The 27,654-nt window shown below is 39.2% G+C and overlaps 1 protein-coding gene across 2 annotated transcripts in view; it reads right to left on the bottom strand.

Annotated features, from left to right (window-relative positions):
- Nucleotides 1-71: 71 nt before the first annotated feature.
- Nucleotides 72-27,654, bottom strand: part of RHBDL3 (rhomboid like 3) — a 133,600-nt gene continuing 106,017 nt past the window's right edge. For both annotated transcript variants that reach the window (XM_088138220.1, XM_088138221.1), the window contains 3 exons: nucleotides 26,523-26,623; nucleotides 11,269-11,329; nucleotides 72-9,873 (listed from right to left, as the gene is read on the bottom strand). In XM_088138220.1, the coding sequence (XP_087994346.1) occupies nucleotides 9,602-9,873; nucleotides 11,269-11,329; nucleotides 26,523-26,623 (434 nt within the window). In that variant the 3' untranslated portion in view covers nucleotides 72-9,601. The remainder of the gene's footprint in view (nucleotides 9,874-11,268; nucleotides 11,330-26,522; nucleotides 26,624-27,654) is intronic.

Here is a 27,654-nt window from a genome sequence, read left to right as displayed (position 1 = left end):
GTGGTGTTGGAGTTGAACTCTGGGGTAGGAGTTCACTGAGCAGGGGGGTTGGATGACAAACCCAATTCTGATTTTAAATACAGGGCTCAATTCAGTAGAATGCAGGAGAGGGTTCCCAAGTGCCCTAAGGATTTGGAATACATTTTGAGACAAACTATTCTTTAATAAGGCCATGGTTTGAGATTATTTAATTGGACCACTAGCCCTAAAATGTTTCATTGTAGAAAGTGGTAAAAAATGCAGATGTGAACCATCCCAGGAAACATTGCCTCTAGCCTGGTAATAAAGTCCTATCTGCTGTGAAAAATGTTAGATCTCAGGAGTTGTACAGATGTAGAGACCACATTTGAGTGAAACCATTATATATAGCCAGGAAAGTTCACAAAAGTTGGTGGAGAAGAAAGGAATAAGCAACTGGAAAAAGAGTGCCGAGAGCTTGGATGCTCCCAGACAAGGCAGCTAACACTACCAATTCTTCCTTAAAATATTTTTTTACTGGAAGGGAAATTGGTATTGCTGGTGGAAGAACACAGTTGCAGGAGAATATTACTGGAATGTCGAGTAAACATGGCTATGGTGATTGCATGATAAATGCTTTATACGGGAGCATTCCAAAGGGGGTGGATGGGCGTGAAGAAATCACTACAACTTTCCTCTCTCATCATCTTCAATATCTTTTGAATTAAAAACATCACAGGGATATTAATACAGCTCCAGGATTATGTTAGAATCCCAGTATCAGGAAATGGCACCCAAAGTGCTCTGTCCCCCTCCCTTATGGTATGCAACACCTGTAAATTTTTAGCCAGCATAGCCAATAACTACTGTGGCTAGGAGGACTGTAGTTCAGCACATCTGGAGGGCAGCAGGCAGAGGAAATCTGGTGAAGAAGATGTTAGAAAGCAATCCACAGTAAAACCAGAGCATCTAATAAGCCCAAGATTCAAAAATTCCTGAGTTCTGTTAACACTGGCATAGGCTTGTCCCTTACTTTATTTTGCTCACCTTTGCAAGTTGGTTAATGGGAAAAGATTCATTGTTGCTCTGTAATGCATTCAATAGTGTGTATAATTTTACCAGGAGGCCATAAATGACCACTCTGATTAAATTTAATTTGGCAAATTAGTTTTCCTTAACTGCATTTGCAGGACATTTATGGCATTCCTTTTAATGTTACATAATATGGGATGGTAACTTTTTTTTTTCCATGCATGTTTAAAGTATCACTTTCTTTTCCTTGCACATTGAGAGACTCATGTTGAAAGACTAAATTTGCACCTCTGATTTAGCTATGTATTTGGGGGAGACTGCTGCCAGCAAATCCCCCTTGCCAGATTAGAAAAAGTTGCCCCAATGTTCTTACCTTTGCCCCTTCCTGTCCAGAAACCTGGCATTAAAATAGCAGAGACTTTCTGAGACCACTTCCTGAGATAAGCTGCTTTGCCATTATTTCAGTTAAATGTTACGTTTTAAATATGTTGGAAAGTGATAGCAATTATTTAAGAGTAAGCCTTGAACAGTAAACCCACTGATCAACAACACCTTAATGGAACAGTTCATTAGTTCAGATGAAAAGGAGAATGATTATTGTGAACTGTTCTCTTGTACCTGTGTGGCTTTCCTTTTTAAACAAACTACAGTTGCCAAAGATGTCTGAACTCAAAGACTAAAGTAGTGGTAGGAAACCAGACACTCAAGACTACAGCTCCCCTTGGCTATGCTTTTTGTTCTGTAGCCAGTGAGGCTGAGAATCCAACCACATCTGAAGAGTAAACTCTCCTGCACCGAATTTAAACAGTGGTTAATAATGCAGATCAGAACCAAGACATATTTTGGGATCCTGGTTTGTTCTACAATGAGAGAACCACTGAAATTTCCTGCCTTTGGCCACCTGGTTTGTTAAAAACAGCGTGACCATTTCTGATTGGATTATTTTGCTATTAGTTGAGGACACAGCATTTGTTCATGTGGCACAAACCCATTGGTTTCTGACCAGGACCAATTCTAGTCTGTTTCCAATACTAAACTCACATCTAGGACTCACTGGTTATCACATCTGTACTCCAAAAGGGCACCAAATGGTTGTAAGATAATTTATAGAGAAGAAGCAGGCAGCTGTGTAATCTTTTCCTGCCTTCCTTTGGTAAAAAACAGAACAAAACGGAACACTCCCTCCCATTTTCTTCCATTGGTTAAAAGGCAGGCTGAACCAAAATGTTGGAGAACAATATAGAGAGGAATGATTAAGCAGGCCACTCTCTCATCCATACCTTTCCTCTGGCAAATTGCACTCCTAATGGTAAATCAGCTAACAAAAGCTGTTCAAACCTGGCAATATTTTCCCTTTTCTTGTCAAAAGACACCCAGAAGTTTTATTAGTTATTGGAACCACCCTGAATGCTTCTAACTGTGTGGTGTGTGTCCCACAATCTCTTAATATGGAAGTTCTCAAACTCCATGTACAAACGTCTCCCTTCCTGGGACAATATTTTTTAAAAAACGATATGGAAGTTCTACAACAAACTTCATATACAAATGTCTTCCCGCCTAGGACAATTTTTTTTTTAAAGCCCCATGATACCAACTCATTTAATGTTCACTCCTGTTTGGAGAGGTGGCATCAATTTAGAACAAGCTGTGGCCATGAAACATAAATTTGAAAATATTGTGAATGTAGCTCTTTGAAAGATAGCTACATGTCTATACATTACATTGGCCAGGTGATGTCCACACTTAAGCTAAGCAATGTTCCTTTTTCATTATCTTTCCTGTTCCTGTTCAGTTGCTTTTAAAACTGCACTATGATTCTTCATTATGAAAGAAAAGAGCTTATCTGATTTTGCACTTTCTGCTTCTCAGCTGATCATGCAACACTTAACTGAAGATGAAACTACATCCCTGCTGGTATTTTTAACCTCTCTCTGTGATAGCAATATAATGGTTTAAAATATATGTCTGGAAAGCTATAAGAGATTCTGACCAGAGCAGAAAGTTCTGTGAAAATGCTAAGAGTGAGTACAGGATGCAAAAACTACCTATCTCTGTTCTCTCTACAGAATAATTCTGTAAACTAGCCAGGATATTTGGACCTAAGGGAGAAATATTCCACCCACTGAAACAATACTCCAAAATGATTTGATATTAAATGAAAGTTTAACTCCAAAGTCCTTCCATCTTGTGATACTGGAATAGTAGAATATTAAATTTGTCTCAGAATAGATGGATGTGTGGAAGGAAGATTTGTATACTATATTGAGAACCTTTACACTAAGTACCCTCTGGTATGAGAGAAAAAATTGTTGTCCCTGGTCCATGATGGAGTGTCTATTACTGTGGTAAGGGATATATAAATGGTCAGAAAACAGATTTCCTCTCTAATCAATGATTCTATCAATCCAGAGCTGGATTATATTGGAAGTTCCATTTGTTGTCATACTAAGGGCTGATTTCTTATAAAGACAAGGAGGTCAGATTTGACAGGATACTGTACTGTAAGAATAATAACCTTGCAGATCTCCCTGGTATCTATGTATGTAGTATTCTCTCTTTCTCACACACACACACCCACACCATTGCCACCTATTCCCCTTCTATTTTCAGAACTACGTTCAGTATTCTAGGCCATGGATATTACAATAGCTGAATTCTCATATTAAACTAAGCTACAGTGCAGTTCATTAGGTTTTGGCTTTGCTTGATGTACAAACTTGGCCATTGCCTCTTGTAAACCATGAGTTATAGCTTAGTACAGTATATGAACTCAGTCACTCTGACATAAGGAGCACTGCATGACTGAACAATGTGGTGGGGTAGGTTGTCCCATGAGAACAAGATTATTCTGGTAAATTGTATAGACATAACCATTCCAACTTATCCATAAACTATGTAGAAAAGTTTGGTTCTAATACACATGGAAGTTGTACATTGATCCTGTCCCATTAGTAGGGGTGGAGTGGGATGGGGAAATGAATGTATGATGGGGGTAAATAATACTGAAACTTGCTCCACTCAACACTTCTATGAGTTTTCACCCTGCAGAATCAGTTCTAGAATTCCAGCTTAGTTGAAGATAAATTTGGGGTAGGTGGGAGAAAGATTATGAGAAAAGAAGTTGAGGGAATTTGAATTGGGGGAGGGGAGAAATCTGTATGTATTACCCATACATTCCTTTTCTTCTTGAAATGGTCCCTGTTGATGCTCTTTCCATGCAACCAGAGCACGCGCGTCACATTTGCTCCAGTTTTGTAGATCAAAGTAAGGAAAGATAAAGTCAGCTTTGAATTGAGCTCAGTCCCTGGTGACTTCATGCACCCTCCCATATTGTTTCTTGGCAGTCATGCAGAAGTGGTTTGCTACTGCCCTCTTCCAGAGACAGGTGGTGGTGATTTTTAACTGCACAGAGTGTTCTACAGCCTTGATATTTCCTGCCAATGTCCTGTTCAAGTACTAGCCAGCTCTGAGCTTCCATACTTTTTGAGATCTGCCACGATCAGCCACAGGCTACCACACAGCTCGACAGCATGCCATAAATAGGCTGTAAACTGCTATATGTGGAGAGAAGCTAAGCGAATACAAGTAGAGCTGACTTTCAGCCTTACAAATGAACCCATGGAAGTCAGGGAGAGAATGGAAGGAGCCAGGTGATGCTTCCTATTATCTTCCCCGTTTCAAGTTCTCTATCCATTCAGCTGAATGTCTGAACAGGGCATTACAAGTCAGTTTTCAGTTCTTTGTTAAATGACCCCTCAGAATGACATTAGCAAGCAATCCTTTAGGGTTTCTGCAGGACTTTGTTTTCCTTCTGACTCATTAATTTTATTTCTAGTGTTCCCGATGTTTGGTTTAGTTAGAGCAAGGATGTGGAGTCAATACGGAATTGACTGTGCTGTCATCTCTCATTAAAAAGGCCATTCTGCATATTTAATAAAAACTTACATGCTTTCCAAGTGCAGAGAGTAGTGTCACTGTTGACATTATTTATTCCAAAATATTTTGGATTCTGTGGCATTTTCTACAGAACAGTCTTCTCTGGCTTGCAAGAGATGTAAAAACTCTACATATGAACTGTCAACACGCTCCCAAAGCCACAATTCTGATCCTGCAGATATGCAAAAGCTCTTTAATGTTAAGACTGTACTGCTTTAATATTAAAAGTAATCCTGTCAAGCTTTTGTTTTGTTTAATGACCTTTTCCCTTTTAATTATTTTTGCAAACATTTTTAGTACTCTGATCCCTTTCTCAAATGCCTTCCTGTTTGGGGAGGGGCATGCTTGAATTTTCAAGCATTTCTCTGCCACAAAAGTGCTGAAGACCAAAATTTGCAGCATTTGAAGCATGCATGAATGGTCCAAGCAGTGCATACAGGCCAACAATAGAAGCCAGCAGCAGGACGTTCAGAAAACACGCCCCCTTTTTCCTGAATGATAAAGGAGAATGGTCATTTTGGAGCTGATTCCAAGATAAGTTATGAGGCAGTTCATAGCGGGTGAAGAAATCAATCGGAAGAGGCGACAGAATGATTTTAGAACAAGGGAAATGTCTTTTGTCCCTCAGTGAAATACTGGTGGTTCAGAAGCGTTCTTTCCCTGCCCAGGGTTTTACATACTTGTGTTGGTGTGCTAGATCTTTCTAGCATGCTTACTGTGCAGTAAGGCAAACACTTGCAAAATGGGGAATCTCTTTACTGGAATAATGACCAGCAATATTTTGTTCTTCTATATGCTTTGCATGGACATTATCAAGTACTTTAGAATACACTAAATTCGGTTTCCAAAAATGTACAAATAGAAACATCAAATTAGGATTTGCCATGTATACTCATTTAAGATTCATATGCTACCAACCCAGAGGCTACTAGCCTCATCTCTTTACACATTACAGGTTTAAATATCCACCTAGGATACCTTTCTCTTTATGGCACAGTTGCAGAGTGTGACTGCAACAACCATGTGCTATACAAATATACTGGCTAGAGATCCTGAATTATTTGGCACACAACAAAGCATGGTTTAATATATGTATTGTGTGAAATGACCTCCAGATCTTATTGAAATACACACTCATAATTTCAGGTTCAGCTGCCATGCAGGACCTGGAATTTCCAGGTTGCCTTGATACAATCCAAAAATATAATCTGACGGGGAAGGGGGAAGATCAAGAAGGGGCAAGTGATTAAATGTGCATCATGATACATGACTTATATACTTGCATTAGTTATTGGGGCACAAATACAGGTAGTCCTCACTTAACAGGTACAATAGGGAGTGGAAAATTGGTCGTTAAGTGGGGTGGTCATTAAGTGAGTCACCATGTGACCGGACCTGATTTTACTATAATTTTTTACAATGGCCATTAAGTGAATCACGTGGTCGTTAAGTGAATCACATGGTTGTTAAATGAATCCGGCTTCTACAATGGACATTTTTTGCCAGAATTCGCTTAACAACCACGTGATTTGCTTAATGACTGTCATAAAAAAGGTTGCAAATTGCAATCACATGATCGTAGGGGGGGTGACAATTTGCGATGGCCGTCAGCGCATGTACAGGTTGTAAAGCACTTTTTCTGAGGCCGTTGTAACTTTGATGGTTGTTAAACGAATGGTCGTTAAGTGAGGACCACATATATGTAAAGGTGAGATTTGCATCACGATATCACCATGCATGTCCCATCATTCTGATGTAACCTCGGTCTGCTGCAGATGGTTGTGATCCTGTAATTTATTGTTAAAGAAAGACCTTTAGTTGTTAGGTATGGTCTCACTGTTTAAGCATTCTGAAAGCCAAGATTTCACAGAGGTGGCAAACTTGGGCTATCCCTGAAGTCTAGAGCTGGGGGCTCATGTCACTTAAATTGCTGGGTTCATACAATATGCTAAACCAGGGCTTCTCAAACTGTTTGGTAATGAGACCTAAAATGATCCATAAATGTGTGTGACACTCCCCAGAAGTATTAGAATTAGAAATGGACAAGAAATTAAATGTTTTAATTAAATTTTAACCTATATTATCACTGGAGTTCTCAAACTTTGTGACACCACAACTGTCCATTGAGGCTTCCGCAGTCTAAGTCAGCAGCAAAGACCAGACAAGTTCTGATAATGCTCCTGCTTTGCCTGCGCAAGGCTGAGTGGGTTTTAAAAAACAGGGATTGGCCCCTCTAAGGTGCTTGAGAACCCCTGTGCTAAACCTGAAGCCCGGGTTAACGAAAGAGGATTGCTCTGCTATCATAACGGGCTAAGTCTGAAGACATGAATATGGCTGAGCGTGATCCCCAGAGCCACACAACATGCCAGCCATTCCATTACATACTGAACTTCAAAGTACCTGATCTTATTTAATCTAGTCGAGTGTGTGGCGTGAATCCAGCTGATTTTTCTCTAGACTAAATAAATAAATAAGCATCCTTCCAGTTCTGCTATCATTTTCTTCCTGACATCTATATAGATATAAATATTTTAAATCCACAGAGATATTTTTTTCCGCATGAAACCTCCCCCTCTCTTCTGAAGGGGTGTATCCCATGAGATTGCATAATTAATTCACTGAGGCCTGCACACCAGTTGAGGTACTACTGTTAAACACATCCCTGATCCATGAAAGCAATTCTCTCCAGTCTGATGTCCTCAACTATGTTGAGACAAGAGCTGTCAGAATTCCAGGTGAGCAGACAACTCCCAACAATAGCAAGGAGTTAAGAGTTTTCTGGGGCTCTTTGCTGCCACCTAGTGGTTATCTGGATTTTTCAGCCCAAATTTGGTAGCCCTAAATAAACCAGCTACCTTCAACTTTTTGCTTTCCAGACAGAGATGTTGATGGGGAAAGTGTAAAAAGTCAATATGGTAGGGGTGACAACTCAATAGAAACTCTGCCTCTTTTTAATGCGCATTGCACAGAGGGAGGTCATCAGAAATGGGGTTGGCTAGCCCCCTAGAGGCCTGGTGTTGCTTCCATTGGCCTCTTGGATTGTTTCTCTTCCTTCCATTTTGTGTAAATGTGTTTTTCTTTTTTATAAATTTTAATTATGTATTTATTTGTTTTAATTTGATGTAAACCGCCCAGAGTCCCCCACTGGGAGGAGATGGGCGGGGATAAGTCTACTAAATAAATAAATAATAAAATAAAAAGTAGGCAGGGCTTCAATCACACAGTTGGGCCCTCCATATTGACTTTTTTTTAATCTTCTCTGCTGTGCCAGCGTTTCCAGTTTGTTCAGGTTACAAATACCAGAACCAGACTTCAGTTCCCAGAATTCCTTTGGCCATGCTGAGTCCCAACATATGTAGAGAATTTCAGGTTAAGAATGGCTGCCATAAAATATATGTGAAAAATTAAGAAAGCATCATTACAATTTTGCTGGCTGCATTCACAATAGGCAAAAAAACAAATCTGTATTTTCCAAGCCAAAATTGGTAGAATGTTTTGTTGAGGGAGCACATCTACTTCTTCCAAAATTGCTAGATCAAGATCTTGCAAATACAGAAGACTGCAGAGCTTGAACATGCAGCTAAACCTCAAGAATGTCTATTAGGTTGTTTAATGGGTTGTGAAATTCTGGAAGAACTTTTTAAAAAGAAGAACATCTAACTATCCTTCTCCAAGGAGCAGATTCTGCTTTAGAATGTACAGAAGGACCAAAGCCCATAAGGAAATAACAAAATTATTATAAGAAGACAACAATTTCAAGTAGTCTGTGATGACTAAAAACCCAGCCACAAACAGTAAAAAACAAATATGCAGTTGAATTTCACAACCAGATTAAAGCACCTTCAAATATTTCAGTGTGATTTGGTTGATCCTTTAGCTGAAAACCATCCTCTGCAAGTGGTCATGTGTGAACCTCTAACAACTGAATCCTCCATCTATTTTTCCCTGTTAATTCCCCAGAAAACTCAACAAATGGAGAAAAGGCTAAAATATTTGGACTTAGACACTTCGGGGAGCTATAGGGCTACAAAAGGGATACTGGGCTGGCAAGTCATATGTGGCCTCCAAGCCTTTCTTTTTGCCCCCTGCACAACCCATTCACTGAAGAAAGGAATATATTTTCCAAATGGACTGAAGATAGTCTGGTGTCATCAAATGTAATAGACTACAGCTCCCATCATCTTGAACCAACATGATGGGTTTATAGCACAATACATCTGGAGGACATCAGGTAAGGAAAGCTCTTCTAGAGTTTCTAGCTGTAGATCTGGAAAAGATAAAACCATCCAAATGAGCCTTCACTGCGTGCATTAACATTTCACCCATATGTGTTGGGCTAAGCATCCAGGGACCTGAATCTTCCTTTCTTAAAAGTGCAGCACCAAACTGCTTGTATGAGCAAAGGGCACAAGGTGTGGCTCATATAGATATAGGTACCTGTAAATCTCCATGCCCAAACATCTTCCGAGCAAGGGTCTATTGACTCATCCTTAATACCTCATATCCTATCTGCACGGTATAGTTCTCCCTCAGTGCATGTCATTCCAGAACTTGGATGTATTCCCCTCCTGTCACATTCGTACAAAAATAAATCCTCTGGTTTCACTTTTTTGCCCATGAAGCTGGAAGATGGGAAGTCATTTGTTTGTCTTTGACAGCTGTTTAGCCCAAGCTCTTAAGGAAGCGGAGGTAGTTTTAGATCCAACAGGCTGTAGGCAAAAATGTTCCAGAAGATGGCAAAGAGAACAAACACCATGTACATGGAAACAAAGATCCACCATACTGATTGATCTTGAAGTCTCTGCTCGTAGTTCCTTAGAATAACCACGCCAAGGGTGATTCCAACACCCACCCCACCAAGGTGGGCAACAAAACTTGGATGAGGACATGGAGGATAAGCAGATGGGTAAAATCTCAGCCATACAGCTCTTCCAAATTCAAAGCTCACTGAAAGAGAGAAGAAGCAGCAAGTCACACATGCCCACTATTCATCAGAAATTGTACTGCATTGTCCATCTGCTGTCCCATTATAATTCCATGGCATTACGCTGTGATGCAGCATTTTTCCTTATCATTTTTAGTAGAGTTTTCAACAAGCAGAACAGCCTATTTTGCAAGACTTTATGGCATATGGAGGAGTAGATCCTCTACCACTCTGGGTCACTTTTAAGCCAGACTATTTGCCCAGATTTTCACGTATGTGCAAAATGGTATCTCTTCTATTAAGTAATTCATTTTATACACAATTTTAAAATATATTTTAAAAATGTACAGCAAGAAAAGAAACAAAAACCAATGACTTGAAAAGAAGCCCCTGATAATCTTACCCTTTTAAATAAAATATCCCTTTTGGAACAAGTCTTTTTCCTATTATTAACAGACAGGCAAAAAATGCTTTCTCTTTAAACCTTATTTTCATTCCCCCCACTCCCTTTTTTCCTTTGAAAAGGTCAACTGCCTCTTTGTCTTTTAGCGACTAGTCCTCTCATCCTAATGGAATGGAAATTCATATTATGGTTCAGCTACAATCTCTGTTGCCAAAGGCTGTTAGAACATAGGTGATGATTCACACAACAGAAACAGATTAGGAAAGGCTCTCCAGAACATCATGGAGGTTCTTTTCTTTTCAACTTAAGCTAACTGCTGTTTAGACCAACTTCTGTACTGAACCATCAGGAAAATGTAAATACGTCTTACAGTGAGAGAGAGCAGGGAACAGGCCTGTATCCCTCATTTCGGCTTCAAGGAGCACAAAAGTATGATCACACTTGGGAAACATGACAAGATATATCATTATAGAATCACTAATGGGCACACATAAATCTAACTCAGAGCCTGCTGGAAGAGCAAAGTCTTAAGTTCCTTCCTGAAAGCCAGCAGAGCCAGGGCCAGGGAAGAAGACTTCAGCTTTCTGAAGCCTTCACAAGTGGCCACCAATAGCTTAGCTAATCAGGGATTCTAACTTACTCTTGGATTTCCAAGAAGCCATTGTTTATTCTTGGCTTCTTTCTCTGGCTTGTACTCAAAGAAACAAATAAAACAAGCCAGAAGTTTGGATTGCAGAAGACACTAATCAAAGAAAGATTGATCTATTCATTGTTAGCTATATGCGAATAATCATATAATCCAATCTGGTCCCTTAATTATGTGTGATTCACACACAAGCATCCTCTGCAGGTTTACAAAGTGAAGTGAGCAGTAATGAATGGGACAGTATCACTATTTGTCTTTCTAATTTGCCACTACTATCTCTGGGCTACTAAATTGAAAAATAAATGGGATCAAGAATATCTTTAGGCTTAGTAGGTGCACTAATGAGAGTAATTTAATGAGAATACTTACTACAGATCAAGGCAACAGCCATGCGCAGCAGCTTGAATTGACACTTCATTCCAGACCAGTTCTGAGAAAAAGAAAGAAAGAAAGAAAGAAAGAAAGAAAGAAAGAAAGAAAGAAAGAAAGAAAGAAAGAAAGAAAGAAAGAAAGAAAGAAAATAAAAGATTCCCCAAGTGAGCTTTTCATCTGCTGAGTATCTGGAGACAGACCTGATTCTCTGGAGCTTAATTTAGGTCCCTTCTCCTCTCACTGCACATCCTTAGCTTTTGGATTACACATCCTCTGCATCCTCTTTTTGGACTGCACACCCACTGCAGCTTTTGGAATGAGCTCCTGAGAAATAAATTAAAAGACTTGCTTTCTGAAATCTACCAATTTTTCCTTTCTTTTTTAAATCAGCAGGAATACTATCTGGAAGAGGAAGGTGTTTTTTAAAAAATCAAGATGGGAATCCTGTTTCATATCCTTGCACTGCTCAAAACTAAGTGCATGATTTTTTAAACGTTGCTCTCTATGCAGTGCAGCGTTATGCTGTTTCCCTTGATGAATTCTTACAGACCATCAGCGTACTTGACAGGGAGTAGTTCTGGGGATAGGTTGATCTGTCTAATGATAAATTATGACATAACCTTCAATACTTTACATTTGGGCATAAGGACACTCTTGTGTGCAACACCCTATTCTTATGGTATGTGCCACAATTTTGTATGTGCCTCTCCAGCTGCAAGATGCTATTCACTTATTTTGCTATACCCCATCTCTTGAATTGATTCAGAGAAGGGTTTTGTTTTTGCTGTTAATATATATTATGTTTTGAAACAGTGTTTCAACTCCATAAGAATTTCCTACAAACTATATCTTTACTAGGAGCAACTACAAACACAAAAACCCCAGGAGGCCTTTGACGTTGCCACATCTTTGTATTGGGCAAGAAGTATAAAATAATGTTCTGGGAAAGGAGAAAAGGCTGAAAAAAATCTGATGTGATGAAGAAATAGTACAGGAATATAGATCGGTCTATTAAATTGTATACAGACTGTATTAAAATTGCCTTAATGTTTCTATATGTGCATTTAAATCCCTATGCAATAGAAGAAAAGTGGAGTTTTTAGAAATTGAGGGGAGGTAGTTCAAAGTCAACACTTGGCAACCTTAGCATATCATGTTAGCTTCTACATCTCCAGCTGTCAAAGAAGGGACAATGTAGGTAAAGTGATTTAAAGGAGCAAGTTGCCCCTGACTGGGAGATGAAGCCTGCCCATACAGTGATTACAACTCTACTCTCTCCTGGGCATTGGACAGGCTGGCCAGGGTTGATAGGAGTTATTGCCCAATAAATTCTGAGTTCTCAGGCTAGACCACCATGCTCCTCATATCTCTTTTTAAGAATTGTCGAAGTTAATGGCTCCATATATCAGACAGGTAGAGAGATACTGCTCCTAAATTTCAGATCTTATCCAACCAACACCACATTCAGAAGGATATTTGGAACACTGCCATTATACTGATTAAAAGAAGAGATTCATTCTTCCCAAGCAGACATTTTACTCATTTCCAAATTCTGAAATGTGATCAGCAAAAGCAGCATTGCTGTGAAGGACATTTTTTAAATTCTGTGATAATTCTAAGAAATCCATGGGCTTGAAGTTACTTATGCAGATACTTCTTTCCCTGCAAGGTGTTACATGCGGTGGTCTTGCCACCAAGCAGACTCATCTGAAAGAAAACAAGGAACTTGCAGCATTCACTGTTCTTTCCCAAGCAGGCAATCAGAAAGAATTTGCACCCTGCTGCTCAGTAGGAAAGACAGCCATGAACCTCAGGTATCATAAAGAGTAACTGATTTCCTGGGGCAGAGAGAGAGGGACTGGCCCAAAGTCACCCAGCTGACTTCGTCCCTAAGTCAAGACTAGAACTTAGGTTCCCTCACTCTCAGTCCGGTGCCTTAACCACTAGACCAAACCAGCTCTCAAATAGGAACTAATATTCCTTTTTACAGATATTCTGCTGTCTACAATATTTAGAGGATAAATTCAATTCTAATTTGGAGTAGGGGGAAAAAAAATAAACATACAAGTAATTTGGAATATATCGAAACAGATATGGTTATGGGACCTTGTTCAATATATCAATATACGTTAGTTGAGTCATAGCCTATCTTTCTTGATCTGACAGAACAAGATCCCATGGACAATGATGGAGATTCAAATAACAATGGATAAGGCTGGCGGAGTATCAAGCATATATATCTGTCAGGTTTGCATATCGATAGCATTTTTTATTGAGCAGATCACCAAACATTTCTACTGGTTGAAAAGCTTTCCCTGGGCCCTTTGAACTTTAAATAACACATTATATAGTGTTTGATTCTCTATTAGGTTTATCTTGTACGCACTTTCTGAATGGCAGTGGAATGTGATTCCAGTCTGGAGTGACATAAGGGCACAAGGGTTCACGTGCTGCTACATACTCGTTTGCACATCAGCAAGTTCCATGCTAGTTACACAAGCTTGACAGGTGGTCACATGAGGATTCCAAGCCAGCGTGAAAGCAGCTCCAGACGCTGTATTGATATAATGGATGCAGCATTGGACAGCTGAACAAACCTCCTTCTGGCTTGGCTGCAGGATCATTGAAGTGGTTGTAAAGCAAGTGATTGTCTTTTTTCTTTTTATCTATCTCCCCTGTTGCCTCATCATCCTTTTCTGGCTCCTGAAGTTCAGGTCCTTTAAGGGAAATGGTACCTAGATGGCTTTGCAGTTCCCATTCAGCAGATCAAACAAAAGGAACAGGAATGAAATTAATAATAAGCCCTTTTCTCTTTGGCAGGGGAGGAGCCAATTGCAAAGTGTAAGTCTATTTGGTTTCTAAAATTTCTTTTCTTTTTTTCTCCCTTTTGCATGGAGCCAGAGCATTTTTGTTCCAGCAAAATTTGTGACGAGGCAATGGAGATAAACCCAGGTTTCTTTTAAACTGCCTCTGACAATTTGGAGGTGAAAATGGTGACAATAAGAGCCCAGTTGTGATGCATAAGTTGCTCCATGCTACACTGATGTGAGTAGTAATGATTTTCCTCATCTCCCCAATCTCTCTCCTCTTTCAATGATAATGAAGATTGTAGCTAACCATAGCTGTGACCTTTTCAGAAGCAGCAAGTTGAGACTGCAAGATCATTGCTCTTCTTATTTTAGGAAATTATAAATCCTATATTCAGATTATTTGAGTGTGGAGACTTATTTTTCATTTCATTAACATGCAGCACAAAAAAACACTTCAAGAATTAATATCTGATATATTAGCAAGAGAAATTCCGAAGAAGAAACAAATAATAAAGGATTGAACAAAAGGACAAGTTTATTTCTTCCTCGCTTACATAAATGCCCAAACCGAAGGAAATGCTATGTTAGATCTTGCCCTGCATTATCAAAATCTGAATTTCCTTGGTTTGGATCAGTTTCAATGTTCACCTTTTTAACATCCAGCAGTGTCTGTGGGTGACAGGTGGAGATATACACAACTGTCAGAGCTTGCATCATGTTGGCACAATGCTGCTTTTGTTATGTTGACAAAAGTGATGGATTCTACAAAGACTTCTAGATGTTTGACATCTAGGCCAAAACATCTGTCATACAGGCATGTTTCCCCCTCCAACAGTCAGGATTCTCATTTTTTCTAAAAATATTATCCTGGCTATTATTTCTTTTCTTTTTACTTCTATGGACAACATGTACTAGGCCCTTTTTGGGTGGGGAATTTAGAAGTGCATGAGTTAATCACTGCAATAAATGGTTTTGATAAAATGTCACATTTGTTCTAAACCAGCTGAGGCTCAGATCAACCATCCAAACACCCTTCTACACTACCAAATAGTGAACAATCCAATCCTGTGTACATATATTTAGAAGTAAGCCTTATTAGGTTCAACTGGGTAAGCTATAAAGGACTGCAGCCTTGAAAGCCTGTCTATATTTGTCTCTCCATCAACTTACATAGAGATGGCTCTACAAGAAACATCAGCAGGCCAATAAAGTGGTTTATTTGACTTAAATTTAGTGACTGGGATTATACAAGTAAGCCATAGTTTGATGAATGCACGACAACTTGTTAAATTCCCTGGACTCATGTAAAACTATAAGCCATGGTTTATAAACTGCAGTTATTGCATTCATAGAACAAACTAACCAAACCAAGCAAACCACATTATGATTTAGCACACTATGTGAACTGAATCAATATACTGCATGAACTCAACCATTATGGCTTGTAACTGGTTTGTGACTCAGCATTGAATGAACCCAGTAATGTGTAACCCATCGTGGCTTATATCACTATATGAGCCTAGCCATATTAAAATGTTGAAGGTGCATCAACTACTATCTACAGAAATCACCACAATGTAGGTTAGTAACCTCAGTAAGTTCAAAGATGATGAGCTGAGATGAAACAGCCTGCTTTTTTTGCTAATTAAAATCAATGTTTTTACTTGTTTGCCCTTCATACCAGACAATGCCAAGGTAGCCTGATTCAAAGACAAGTCTATGGCTTGCCAATCATATCAATGGATCTGGAAAAGTCAGCAAACAGTAATTTAAAAAAACTCCAGCATGTAAGTAACTACATACATATGTAGCTATCAAATACGAAAACGGCCATAACAGTGTGATTATTATACTTCCAGTCCTGGTAGTTAACAGTATCATAAACACAGAATGGCACAGAACAATAAATAACACCAAACCATAAAAATAATGCAACAGCCTAATCCCCCAACCAAGAGTGCTACTTCCCTTATTCTAACTAGCCTTCAGAAAACTGATAGCCTGGCCTCAGGGAAGAGGCTATTTCCCTGACTTACAGGAAGTTCCTCCACTTTCAGATCACTAGCTCCAGCCCAACAGAAGTCCAAGCGTGGTCTGTGCCATGCTGCATGGGGGGGTCTAGATAACAACTGGGACAGGTCTATGGACATCATGGTAGACATGAAACCCTGAGTTGTGCTTAACTGAGCAATCTCTATGTGCAAAATGAAGTCCCCCAGGGCAAGAAATCTAGGGAAATCCAATGCTATACCAGGCTAGCTCAGGAAAAGAGACTACTGTTTAGTGACAGGACAGGACGCCAAGAATTCCTATCAGACTGAGTTTCTGGTTAGTGAGAAGGAATTCTTATAAACTATTTTGTTCCAGTCACTGCCACTTACTTGACTTCCTTCCAAAACAACGGGTGACAAAGGCTAACAGGTTTCACACACCTTGAGGCTATCCTCAGACAGCATTGGAATAAGGGGAAAATATTACTTTAATATTAGTACAACTAACAATGCTGTTTTAGAAATATGCTGGGAGCTAGATGAAACAATGAGAAGGATCTGGGTGTCCCAGTAGACCACAGATTAAGCATGAGCCAGCGGTGTCTGCAGCTGTCAAGAGAGCCAATGCCATCTTGGGCTGCATCAACAAAGGTATAATGTTGGTATCACAGGAAGCAATAGTTCCTCTCTATGCTGCACTGATCAGACCACACCTGGAATACTGTGTCCAGTTCTGCTCATCACCATATAAGGAGGAGTGCAGAGAAGAATGACAAAGATGGTGAGGGTCTTAGAGGCTAAATCTTATAAAGAAAAGTTGAAGGAATTAGGTATGTCTAACCTAAAGACAAAAAGTTTAATACTTGAAGGACTGTCACAGGAAGAGGGTGCAGATTTATTCTCCACAATGCCCAAGGGTAGGACCAGAACCAATGGGTAGAAGCTTTATAGAGAGAGATCCAAACTTGAAATAAGAAGACATTTCCTGATCAGGAAAGCTATTAAGCTGCAGAATGGCCTGCCTCCTAGAATGATGGGTGCTTCTTCACTGGAGGGTTCCAAGCAAAGGTTGGACAGTCATTTGTCTGGGACAGTATGAGGATTTCTTCCCTGGGCATGGGGTTAGACTCAAAGACCTTTAAGACTCCTCCCAACCTTATGATTCTATGGGATTGCCAGAAGTTTAGAAGAGAGAAATAACATTTAAAATAACCTTGATGGATTAGAAAAACAGGTTAAACAGGGACAAATGCAAAGTTACTCACTTAACAAACAAAAATCAGACGCAAACAGAGGACATTTGGCTTCATAATATTTGTAAAGAAAGATATTAAATAGCTGCTGACTATAAACTGAATCTATGTCAAAACTGCATGACATTTTGACTGCATGGCAGAAATATTATTTCCAAATCACAGGAAGTATATTTTTTCACTTTATTCTACTTTGGTTACACTCAAATCCAGTTCTAAGCCCAGTTCTGGGCATCATACTCTACTTTTAAGAAGACTTTAAAGAAACAGACTCAGAGAAGAGCATCAAGGATGATAAGAGGATTGTAAACAAGGTTCTGTGAAGAGAAATGGAAGGAGCTGGGCATATTTAGCCTTGAGAAGGGGGATATGATAGCTCTTTTTTAAAAATAGGGAAGATTGGGTTATAGGTGGGCAGATTCCAATTAAGCATTAGGAAATAAATTCCAATAGGAAGGACAGGTCAACAGTGGATGGGTTCAAGCAGAAGCCAGACATCTGTCAGGGATGCTTTTAGTTGGATCTCTGCACTGAGTAGTGAGTTGGACTCCATGATTTAAGTTGCCCCTTCCAAATGCTATAATTCTGTAAAGATTGCACACAGTGTGCGTGTGTGTGCATATGTGTCTAATAACACAGACATGACAGTCACAGCTACCATTCAGGATTGTGTGTGTGTGTGTGTGTACAGTATATATATTTTCTTTTTGTTTCCTTTAAGAGAACATATTAATAAGGAACTGTGTGCATACATTCATGAAAATCTATAAAGGAGAGGAACGTTGGATATAATTAGCTGTTCACTAAATTCACCAGCATCTGTCCCTTATTAACACCCTTTGGGAAATCAGAGAGTAAAACAAACAAATTTATTAAGGAACAGCTGGTCCTTTCCTGTTTTAGTTAATCTCTGCAGATTTACCAGTCTATTCCTTTAAAAAGCAAAGACATGAACTGCAGAAAAATGGTCAAGAGGTTTGGAATATAATATAACATTTCAAATAGGCTAGAATACATGACTGCAGACTGGTCTGACAGCTGAGTTGATAGCACAATAGCTGGCTGCTACCAAAACTACATTAAAAGTCTGGCTTCAGTTCAGGTTTAGACCCTGTTACAACCAATTGGTTTTGCTTCAAGCCCCCCAAAGGTGATGGAACTGATTCAGATTCAGCAGACTTCTAAAATCAATATACTGTAATTCCAGTTCACAACGGTGAGTCTAATTGTGATTCCTCTTCTTCAGGAACTACCTGTTAAAGTAAGTTTGGGTTTCTGGAAGATTTCTTCATTTGATCACTCAAAAGTAGATAATACATCGGTAAACTGAGAATAACAAAAGATCTAGATAAATCTGGTAAAGAGACTTTGTTTAAGATCTCTAAAATAAAGATTTTGTCTCTAATCTCAGCTGCAAGGTACTAAAAACTAGGGAAAGCTATCTTTGAATGAAGTATTTGAAAACTGGAGTATCTTTCTTTATATATACAGTAATAGAGAAGCCCACATTTACTTCTAAATAAGATTTATATCACTGGAAAATTTAGAAATACTATGAGGTCAAGAGAAAATACTGGAAAAAATGTTGTGGAAAGGAAAATTTGATTCATAAAAGTTGGGCCTATTCTGCAAGTAAACTAGTACAGGACAGGGAAGTTATTAATTATCTTCTATTTAGAAAGGAAGACTTTCCTTAATTTTTTCAAGATTTTCTATAAAAATAAAGATAACTGATTTCCTAGTTACGTGTAAAGTAAGTAAGTAAATAAGTTTATTGTTGTAACCACAGGTCATAACATATGGCGTGCCATAAAATACAATAAAATAACAACAAGATAGTGAAATTATAAAGTACTGAAAGAAGTATTAGATGTAAAAAGGTTACAGCAAAATAAAGCCAAAGCTACAGCTAAGAACTTAAGTATTTCTTTCTAAGTGTAAATGACAGCAGAGCAAAAAACTTGGTTGCTGACAGTTGGAAACTCATCTGCAAGGGGAGAGTTCAGTTTTTCAAGGTCGGAGCCCTTGAGTTCACCTGCCATTAATAATATGGCCCTGATCTCATTGTAAATGGGGTAGTGGAGGACATAATGGATAATGTCCTCCACTTGATCAACATCACAAGGATAGAGGCGTTGTTTGGCAGGGAGCTTACAAAATCTCCCTTCAAGATATGCAGAGGGCATGGTCTGCAGGTGAAGGAATGTTAAAACCCTTCCCAGTGAAGCACTAGTTATGTTAACCAGGTACTGGGGGAGGCTTCTATGTTTTTTATAACAATGACACCAAGATGAAAATTTGGATGACTGTACAGCAGTGGCATCTTTATTGGCTTCCCTTTCAAATCTCTAATATTTTCTCTGTTCCAAGATCTAACTTCTCCCAAAGGTGGTAGGGAATACATTTTTAGGATGGGTAACAGAAGTTTAGTCCATTGATTCCCAGCTGTGTGATGGAGAAAACAGAGTTTGGCAAGATGGGATTCTGGAAGGCTTTCTCATTCCTTATATTGCCCCAGCAATGCAAGATGTATTCTTATGGGGATGGAAGGTAGCTTCACTTCCATCCTTCAATAGGCAGCAGGGTGTCCTGGGGGAGGCCCAAGATCTTCCTTGTGAAGTTGTTTTAGATTACTTCCAATTGGGCAATGACCTTCTCATCCCACCCCCAGCTCTCAGCCCCATACAACATCTGGGCTATCACCTTGCCTTGGAATATTTTAAGTGCAGGGGCTACCAATTGCCCTACTTCAGAATAGAAAAATGTCAGAATAGCACCCACTGTACGCTGGGCAGTTGCTAAGTCAGTAGATAAATGTGTTTTCTACAAAAGGGACTTATGAAAGGTGATGCCCAAGTATTTAAAAGAGGGGCATTGCTCTATTTGTTGGACATTAATTGTCCATCTGTGTTTAATATTACTATTGCCAACAACTACCTTAGTTTTATTATCATTTATCTTCAATTTTTCCTTTTCACAGTAAGCAGCTAGTCTAGCCACTAATCTTCTAAGGCCGATCTCGGTACAGGAAATAAGAGCCATGTCATCAGCATACATTAATACTGAAAATTTCTGTCCATTAAGTAAGAGGGAGAAAAAACTTTGTGACTTCATAGTCACAACAATATCATTAATATAGAAGTTAAATAAGAAGGGAGCAAGTAAACAGCCCTGTTTAACTCCTCTCTCCAATAAGAAAGGGTCTGACAAGGACCGTCGTGGGCCCATCCTTACTCTAGCTGTAATGTCAATATGTAGTCCAGTTGGCTTAAGAAGGTGCTTATCGATACCTGTCCTAGCTAGTTTCTCCAATAATCAAGACTGTCAAAGGAATCAAAGGCAGAGGTAAGATCAATAAAAGCAACATAGAGTTTTGTATGCTCATTTGTATATTTCTGAACAAGGGCCTTCAAAATGGCACAGTGATCTACTGTGCTATGTCCTTTTCAAAACCCTGCCTGTTCTGGATGAAAGTTTTTTGTTTCTTCCTCCCAATCTTCTAATTTATTCAGAAGATGTCTGGCACAGAGCTTAGAAAAAGTATCTAGCAGGCTAATTGGATGATAATTGGCAGATACCTGCCAGTTGCCCTTTTTAAAGATTGGATATATTATACTTTGTTTCCAGTGGGAAGTACAACACATGTTTTATCTATTTCTGAGAAAAGTCTAGTCAGGATGAGGACCCACCAAGAATCATTCATCTTATATACCTCTGAAGGAATTATATTCTCTCCAGGAGTTTTCCAAGGGCCAAGGTTGAAATCAGCTGCTTACACTCAGATTTTGAGACAGCTGGCCACTCTGGTAGTTCAGTGGAAACTGTTGTTGGCTCAGTATATGGGCAATTATAAATGGAAGAGAAATATTGGGTCCAACTTTGTGCTGAGATACGTGCATGGGGCATGGGGCTCTATGTGGAAATACCATTAGCCATCAATTCCCAAAATTTCCTCATTTTTTTGAATTAAGCTGAGGCCAAGTTCCCTCTATTGATCCCTATAGCAGGATAAATTCTTAGGCTTTAATAATTCCTTATACTGGGATTGAAACTGGATCAATAACTGAATCAAGGAATCTGTCCTTTCTAACTTTCCTCTGTAGCTTTCTCAGAGCTTGCCTTTTGTTTCTAGTGTCTTGGTTGTACCATCCATTCCTTGTATTATTCCTGCTAGGATGATAGGTAGCGGTAAGCTGGGAGCTTAGCACACTATTAATTGAGCTAAAAATATGATATATATTGGAGTTGGATTGCAGTGCAAGATGCCTTTGATTCAGCATCTGTGGAGTATTTAAAAAAGCAGTGACTTTCCCACTGAAGTTAAGGCTCCATCTGGAACAATATCTGGGAGGGATATAAGCCAAAAGGGTCTGAACCAAGGGTTGATGGTCACTCTCTGTTCTGTTGTGGACATCAAAGGAGCTAGCCCAGGAAATGAATGCAGGCAAAATCAAGATGTAATTGATGACACTGGCTCAAAATGAGCTTAGAAAAGTATAATGCCCATTAGAACTGTAAAAGTTGGAGCCATGGAGACCATACAGTCTATACTTAAAGGCCAGATTCAATAAGGAAACCCCTTGTTTGTTTAGTAATTTGTCCATGGGGGACCAGGGCAAATACCATTCATCCTCTGGACTGAACTGCATCTTCCTAACACGACTGCTGATATCTTTGCCAATTCTGGCATTTTTTAAATTATTATTAAACCTTTATTGGCATCAAAAGAGCAAACAGAAATACAAAAACACTCATTGACTTATCGTAAGATTAGTCAAAGAGAAGGCCGTACTCATTGAGAGATTTGTTTACATTTGCTTTTGAGTGCTTCATCCAAGAATTTAGCCATAATTCTGGTAATTTCAGGCACGACATCTCTCAATAGATATTGGCAGGCTAATACAGTATTTGGCGGAAATTTGGCCTGTAAGGGTTTTAAAAACAGTTCAGAGCGGAGAGTCTCAGCTAGGTGGCAATCAAAAATTATGTGGTGAATTGTATCAGGGGTGCCACAGGAACAGAGCCTCTCATGGTTGGGAATGTGTTTGTACCTTCCAAGAAGTACCTCAGAAGGAAAAGAATTTACTCTGGCCAAAAAAAAGGCTCTACGCTGAGATTGGACCTCAAGATCATACAAATAATGCACCATAATGAAACTTATGTATTTAGAAATATTAAACAGAGATTTTTAGTTTTAGAATATCACAAACTTAGACCTGCTCAACCCCGCATTTGTTCCCCTTCCATGCTAGGTATAGAAACCAATTCTGGCTTTAAAATCACCAGCCAGTAGAATATTTGCATTAGGTAATACTTGTTCAGCATTCTCCAAAAGGGTTTGTACGGAGGACCAGGCCCTGAGCCACAGATCCGAGTTCCGTCCTGTTGGAAAATAGACATTAATACAAAGAATTAACCCAGAATATTTGCTATCTATTTGGACTACCTGGATATAATCACTGTCTGACCAATCCCTTTGTTGTATAGTTTCTTTCATACCAGTTGAGATCAAATTGATCATCCGCCACTTGCTCTTCCATACAAACCCAATTTAGTGGCAGGGATGGTATTTGAGCAGAATCCTGGCAAGGAAGGAGAAGAACTATCCAGGCACCATGTCTCCTGTAATAAAATGATGTTAAATTCTGACAGATACTGTTCAAAACAAGTATCCACCAATTTATTGTGCCATCCAGCAATATTCCAAGAAATGGCTTTTATGTAACCTGGAGCCTTAGGAGTGACCAGCTGGTGGCATTCAAAGTGTTATGTTCTTGTCTAGGTGCAGGAAGACATACTGGTGATGTTGTATGGATGTTCTCATCAGAATGGGAATCATTAGCAGGCAGCAACTTTGGACTATCAATTAGTTTGCTATCTCTGGGCCTGGCTGGATTTGCAAGCTGGAGATCTTGGTTAGGATATACTCTTGATACAGCAACTTTCTTTTGACCTCTTTTCTGATCTAGGCCCTCAGATAGTACAGTCTGAAACAGACTGTCATTATCTGAAACTGAACAAGATGGAAATTTTGGGCTGTTCTAGAACAGAAGGACGCGTGGGCTTGCTGGGGTATAGGTTATTATCCTTCTTTGGCAGAGTTGTTTGATTACAGGATTCAGAGAGTTTGGAATAATTTTCTGCGGAGTTGCTGTCAGATGAGAGGTCCAAAGAAATCAAGTCAATTAAAGGTTTGGCTGCTGCTTGGGTTAACAGCAATGTTTGTTTCAATTCATCCAATCATTTCAGTATTTTTTCTTGTTCAGAGTTTGGTAAGGCTTCAAAAGAATTAATTAATCCTGTTTCTAGAGCTTCATCGGCGCCAAATTTTTCTTGCATCGTCTCAGTATGATTATTTGAGCAGGGTCTTGTCAAGGACGCTAAAGGTGCTAGGTTGCTACGGTTTTTATCATTTGGCATGCTGCCCATGGCATGAAGCAGGGGAATACATGCTTGAGATGTTAAACCAAAGAGGGCAGTCCTTTTTCCATCTCAGAAAACGCACAGTGGGCATATTTGAAAAGTGGAAAGAAAAGATTTCATTTTAAACAGCACGCAGGGGATGGTGGAATGGTTAAAAGACAATAGAATTGGTTTATGTCCTGTCATGCTAGGAAGCCATTCAAAAGCACTTAGATCAATCATATGACACTGGCATCGAAGAAGTGAGCTAAGTGGTAGAATGATAGCTCTTCTGGTAGACCAGCATCCAATGTTAATTCTGTTAGGTGTAATCCTTAAAGCAACTTGATCTGTTCGGAGTGTGTGGTTGTGCCTGTTTGGGTTTATCTCTTTGGTGGAAAGTGAGGCTGTAAGCTCAGTCTGTATTTGGTTGTCCTTTCTAATTTTAATTTGTTCTTCTGAACAGTTTTGTTTCCTTTGGTTGTCCATAAACAGATCAGAGTTGGTGCCAATGTTTTGAGTTACTGTAAAAGCTGCTAGCTTATCTGCATAACTTTGCACAAACGTTTCAAAGGCTGTTTTTAAAGAGTCCACCTTTGTGTTTATAGAGGTTTCATATTCAAAAATTGAAATGACAGTTTGTGTAGTTATCAAGCGTTGTCTAGCAGCAAAACCTGTTGTGAATTCCTTTGGTGATTGCTTGACTTGCTCTTCCCCCATCAGAGACATCTTAACAACAGGGAAGGGCAATAAAGGCAGGGATTCAGTCAGATGGTTTGATTCCTCATGCAAAGTAGAGGACAGCTCTACTTCAATTTCTGTTTCCAAATCCCAGTTCAGTATAGCATAGTTACTGAAGGTAGGGATGGGATGGAGATATTTATTGTGCTAATATTTTTACTCACAGTTTTCTTGTCCATCATGTAGTCATCAATTTTTGGCTGCTTTGTTGGATTGGGTAGAGTCTGAGAGCCTGGGCTTGTCCTATTGCGTTTCTTGTTCTTCCCCATTGCTTCAGTGTTGACATATTGTGACTAAAGCCTCTGGGGACTTGGTGCTGAGTTTTAGAAAACCTCTTGCGGAGAACGTGTTTATGAAATAAAACTAGATAAAAATTAAGACGTGTCGCTAGGCTAGTTATAAAAATGGATAGGACAAATAAAATATCATAGGAGCTCAGCAGGGAAGCTGCTGCTCCCTCACCATCTTAGCTCCACCCCAACATACAACATAAAGTAAATTCCCTGCTGGCTCTAGAGATATTTTAATGTGCCACAGTAGGAAGCTAATGACTAGAATTTGTGACCTGTAGGGGGGAAAAATCATATAATAGAAATTCTGGCGACAAACTTAAAAGTGAAATGTTCCCATTTGATTTGGAAAGATCTTAGAACAAGAACTTAAATTTTACAGTGTTATGACAAATTGTGAATATTCTGACAAATTTCTACATATTGTAAAATAAAACAATCATAACAATGAGATGGGATTCCCATTTCAGAGCCACATCCCTTTCTCTGCTTGGTGCTTATGATGCCACAAACAAAGCCAAGGAAGTACATCTTTAAGATGGGAACAGGTTTTGAACTGACTTGTGCTGGCATCAGGCATAATACTGCATGGACAATAGTACAGAATGGAGAAAAGTATCATCAGCAATTGTGGTTACAGCTGTGCCCTGGAAATGAACCTGACCATTCTCAAAGGCCACCAGGGAGGTACAAACAGGCCTTCAAGCTAATAATTCAAGACATGACCTAAACCATTAGTAAGCATTTCTGTATTGTATATAATTGCCCTTTGTCTATGATCTGCACTCCTCAACCTTGTGCCCTTCCAGATGTGTTTGGACTGCACTCCCAGAATTCCCCAGAACCATGATAGGTAGGAACTCTGGGAGATGCAATATGCACATTTTAGACAGACACCAGGTTGGGTAAAGCTGCTATAAATCAATCCAGTCTTTGGGGAAAATGGAATTTTTAGAAGCTTTCTTTGGTTCAGTTCTCCATAGAGATAATAATGTAGTTGGAAAGCTCTGGAAGCTATTGCTAAATACTGCATTTTTATTTGGTTTATTTGTCTATTATTTTCACAGGGTGAAATGCCTTATTTTTCTTCTTTCTTTATTTCCAGGAACATTCCATTCTGCAGGCACAGACATTTTTTATTACTTGCAGTTATCCAAAGGCTTCCAGGGAAGGAAAAACGGTCTGATGGACTCTGCCACTCAGGAGGAAAAGCAAAGCAAAGTGTAATAAAAAGATGAATATTGTCATGAATATGCTAGAGTGGCAAATGCAACACATCATTTTCATCATCCAAGAATCCCCCTCACTAACATTAAGCTAGAATTATTTATATTTTTAATTGGCAGGGCTGGATACAAGGAGAATTTCTTGCAATGAAATACAAACAATACAATATTTTTTTGGCACCTGAAAATCTAATAGTCTTCCTTGGGCTGTATCTTTGGCATAGACTAGCCTTTCCCAACCTGGACCCCTCCAAATGTGTTGAACAAAAAAACCCATAGTTCCTAGCTTTTCAACTCTCACATGCTTATAGAATATATAAAAGCAGACCTGGTTGTTATTTTAAATGGAAATATGTGAGATTACCTGCTGGTAATCAACATGAGCCTAAGAAAAAGAAAATGATAATCCATCAACAACCAAATGTTGGTAATATTTGTCCGGGCTGGACTGAAAAGAACAATTCAGCTATCCATATCCAACGAATAGCGCATTCTGGTCTCAAATGCAGTCTGTGTTTCTACTTAATCCAGGGCTTACCATCACTATATTGGCTAAATGGGCAGAAATAAGAGCATACACCCCTCCAGATGAACCCACCACAGGTGCAGTCATATCAGCAATGGACACTGCCAGGGAACCTTGGAGAAATACAAGAAGAAAAAAAAAGACAAGTTCAGATGACTGCCAAACAAAACAACGTCTCCTGCCTTTTCTATGACTACCTTCTAGAAAAAGGCAATTAAGGATTCTTAGAGTTCGACTCCCAATCTATATGGACACATTGTCGACTTAACAGCAAAACAGAAACCGTTTGCAATGATCTTCTACCAAGGTTTTTTTTTCAATTACCCAGTCTGATCTAAAACCTTAGGACTTCCTCTTGGTCTTGCATCCAACCGGATCCAATCCTGTTTAGCTTTTTTGAGATCAGCCAAGATTGGGTAAGTACTGCCATCTGCTGTGGCAGAAGAGCTAATAATCATTTTGCTGTCCAGTAACTTATCCTGTTACTCAGTTTTTGCAGAGAAAGATCAATGTGTCCTCTCTAAAGTAGGGGGAAAATACATATTTTTCACCATAGAAACAATTGTTTTAGTGATTGCTTTTGAAAAAGATTAGGTCAGCTCCCTTTTCAGCTACCAGGCTCCATTACAAGATTTTGTGTGATGTCCCAGGCATCTGTAAAATGTATTTTTGAAAGCAAAACATTAAAAATGTATAAAGCATTTAATGGGTTCAAAATAGTGTGTTTCAGACAAGCTATTATTACATCCTGGGGGGGGAGGGGTAGTTGTTGTTGATGGCTTTAAAAGAAAGTCTGCCAGCCAGATATATTAAATATATTTACAGCTTCTTTTATACTGCTTCAAGAATTTAGTCTACCATCTTATTTGGGAAGAGTACATTCCACTGGCAAGCAAAAACATTTCTTTTTCAGTAGACATTTGACTTGGCTATCGCTTAATTTTTATTCCTCGATTCTCTTCTGGTCTATATTGTTGCTTTCAGCCTGAGCTTGTGCATATGTTTCAAATATTGGTTACTCTTTTTATGCTTTTTATATCTTGTAGATCAGTGTTCCTCAACCCTGGCCACTTGAAGATGGGTGGGCTTCAACTCCCAGAATTGCCTAGCCAGCATGGCTGGCTAGGGAATTCTGGGAGTTGAA

This window comes from Python bivittatus, unplaced genomic scaffold (assembly GCF_059951505.1).
Source record: "Python bivittatus isolate LINGU-HERP-01145 unplaced genomic scaffold, Pbiv_v1 ctg000220_np1212, whole genome shotgun sequence".
Lineage (NCBI taxonomy): Eukaryota > Metazoa > Chordata > Lepidosauria > Squamata > Pythonidae > Python > Python bivittatus.
This window is presented reverse-complemented; position numbering and strand designations above follow the sequence as displayed.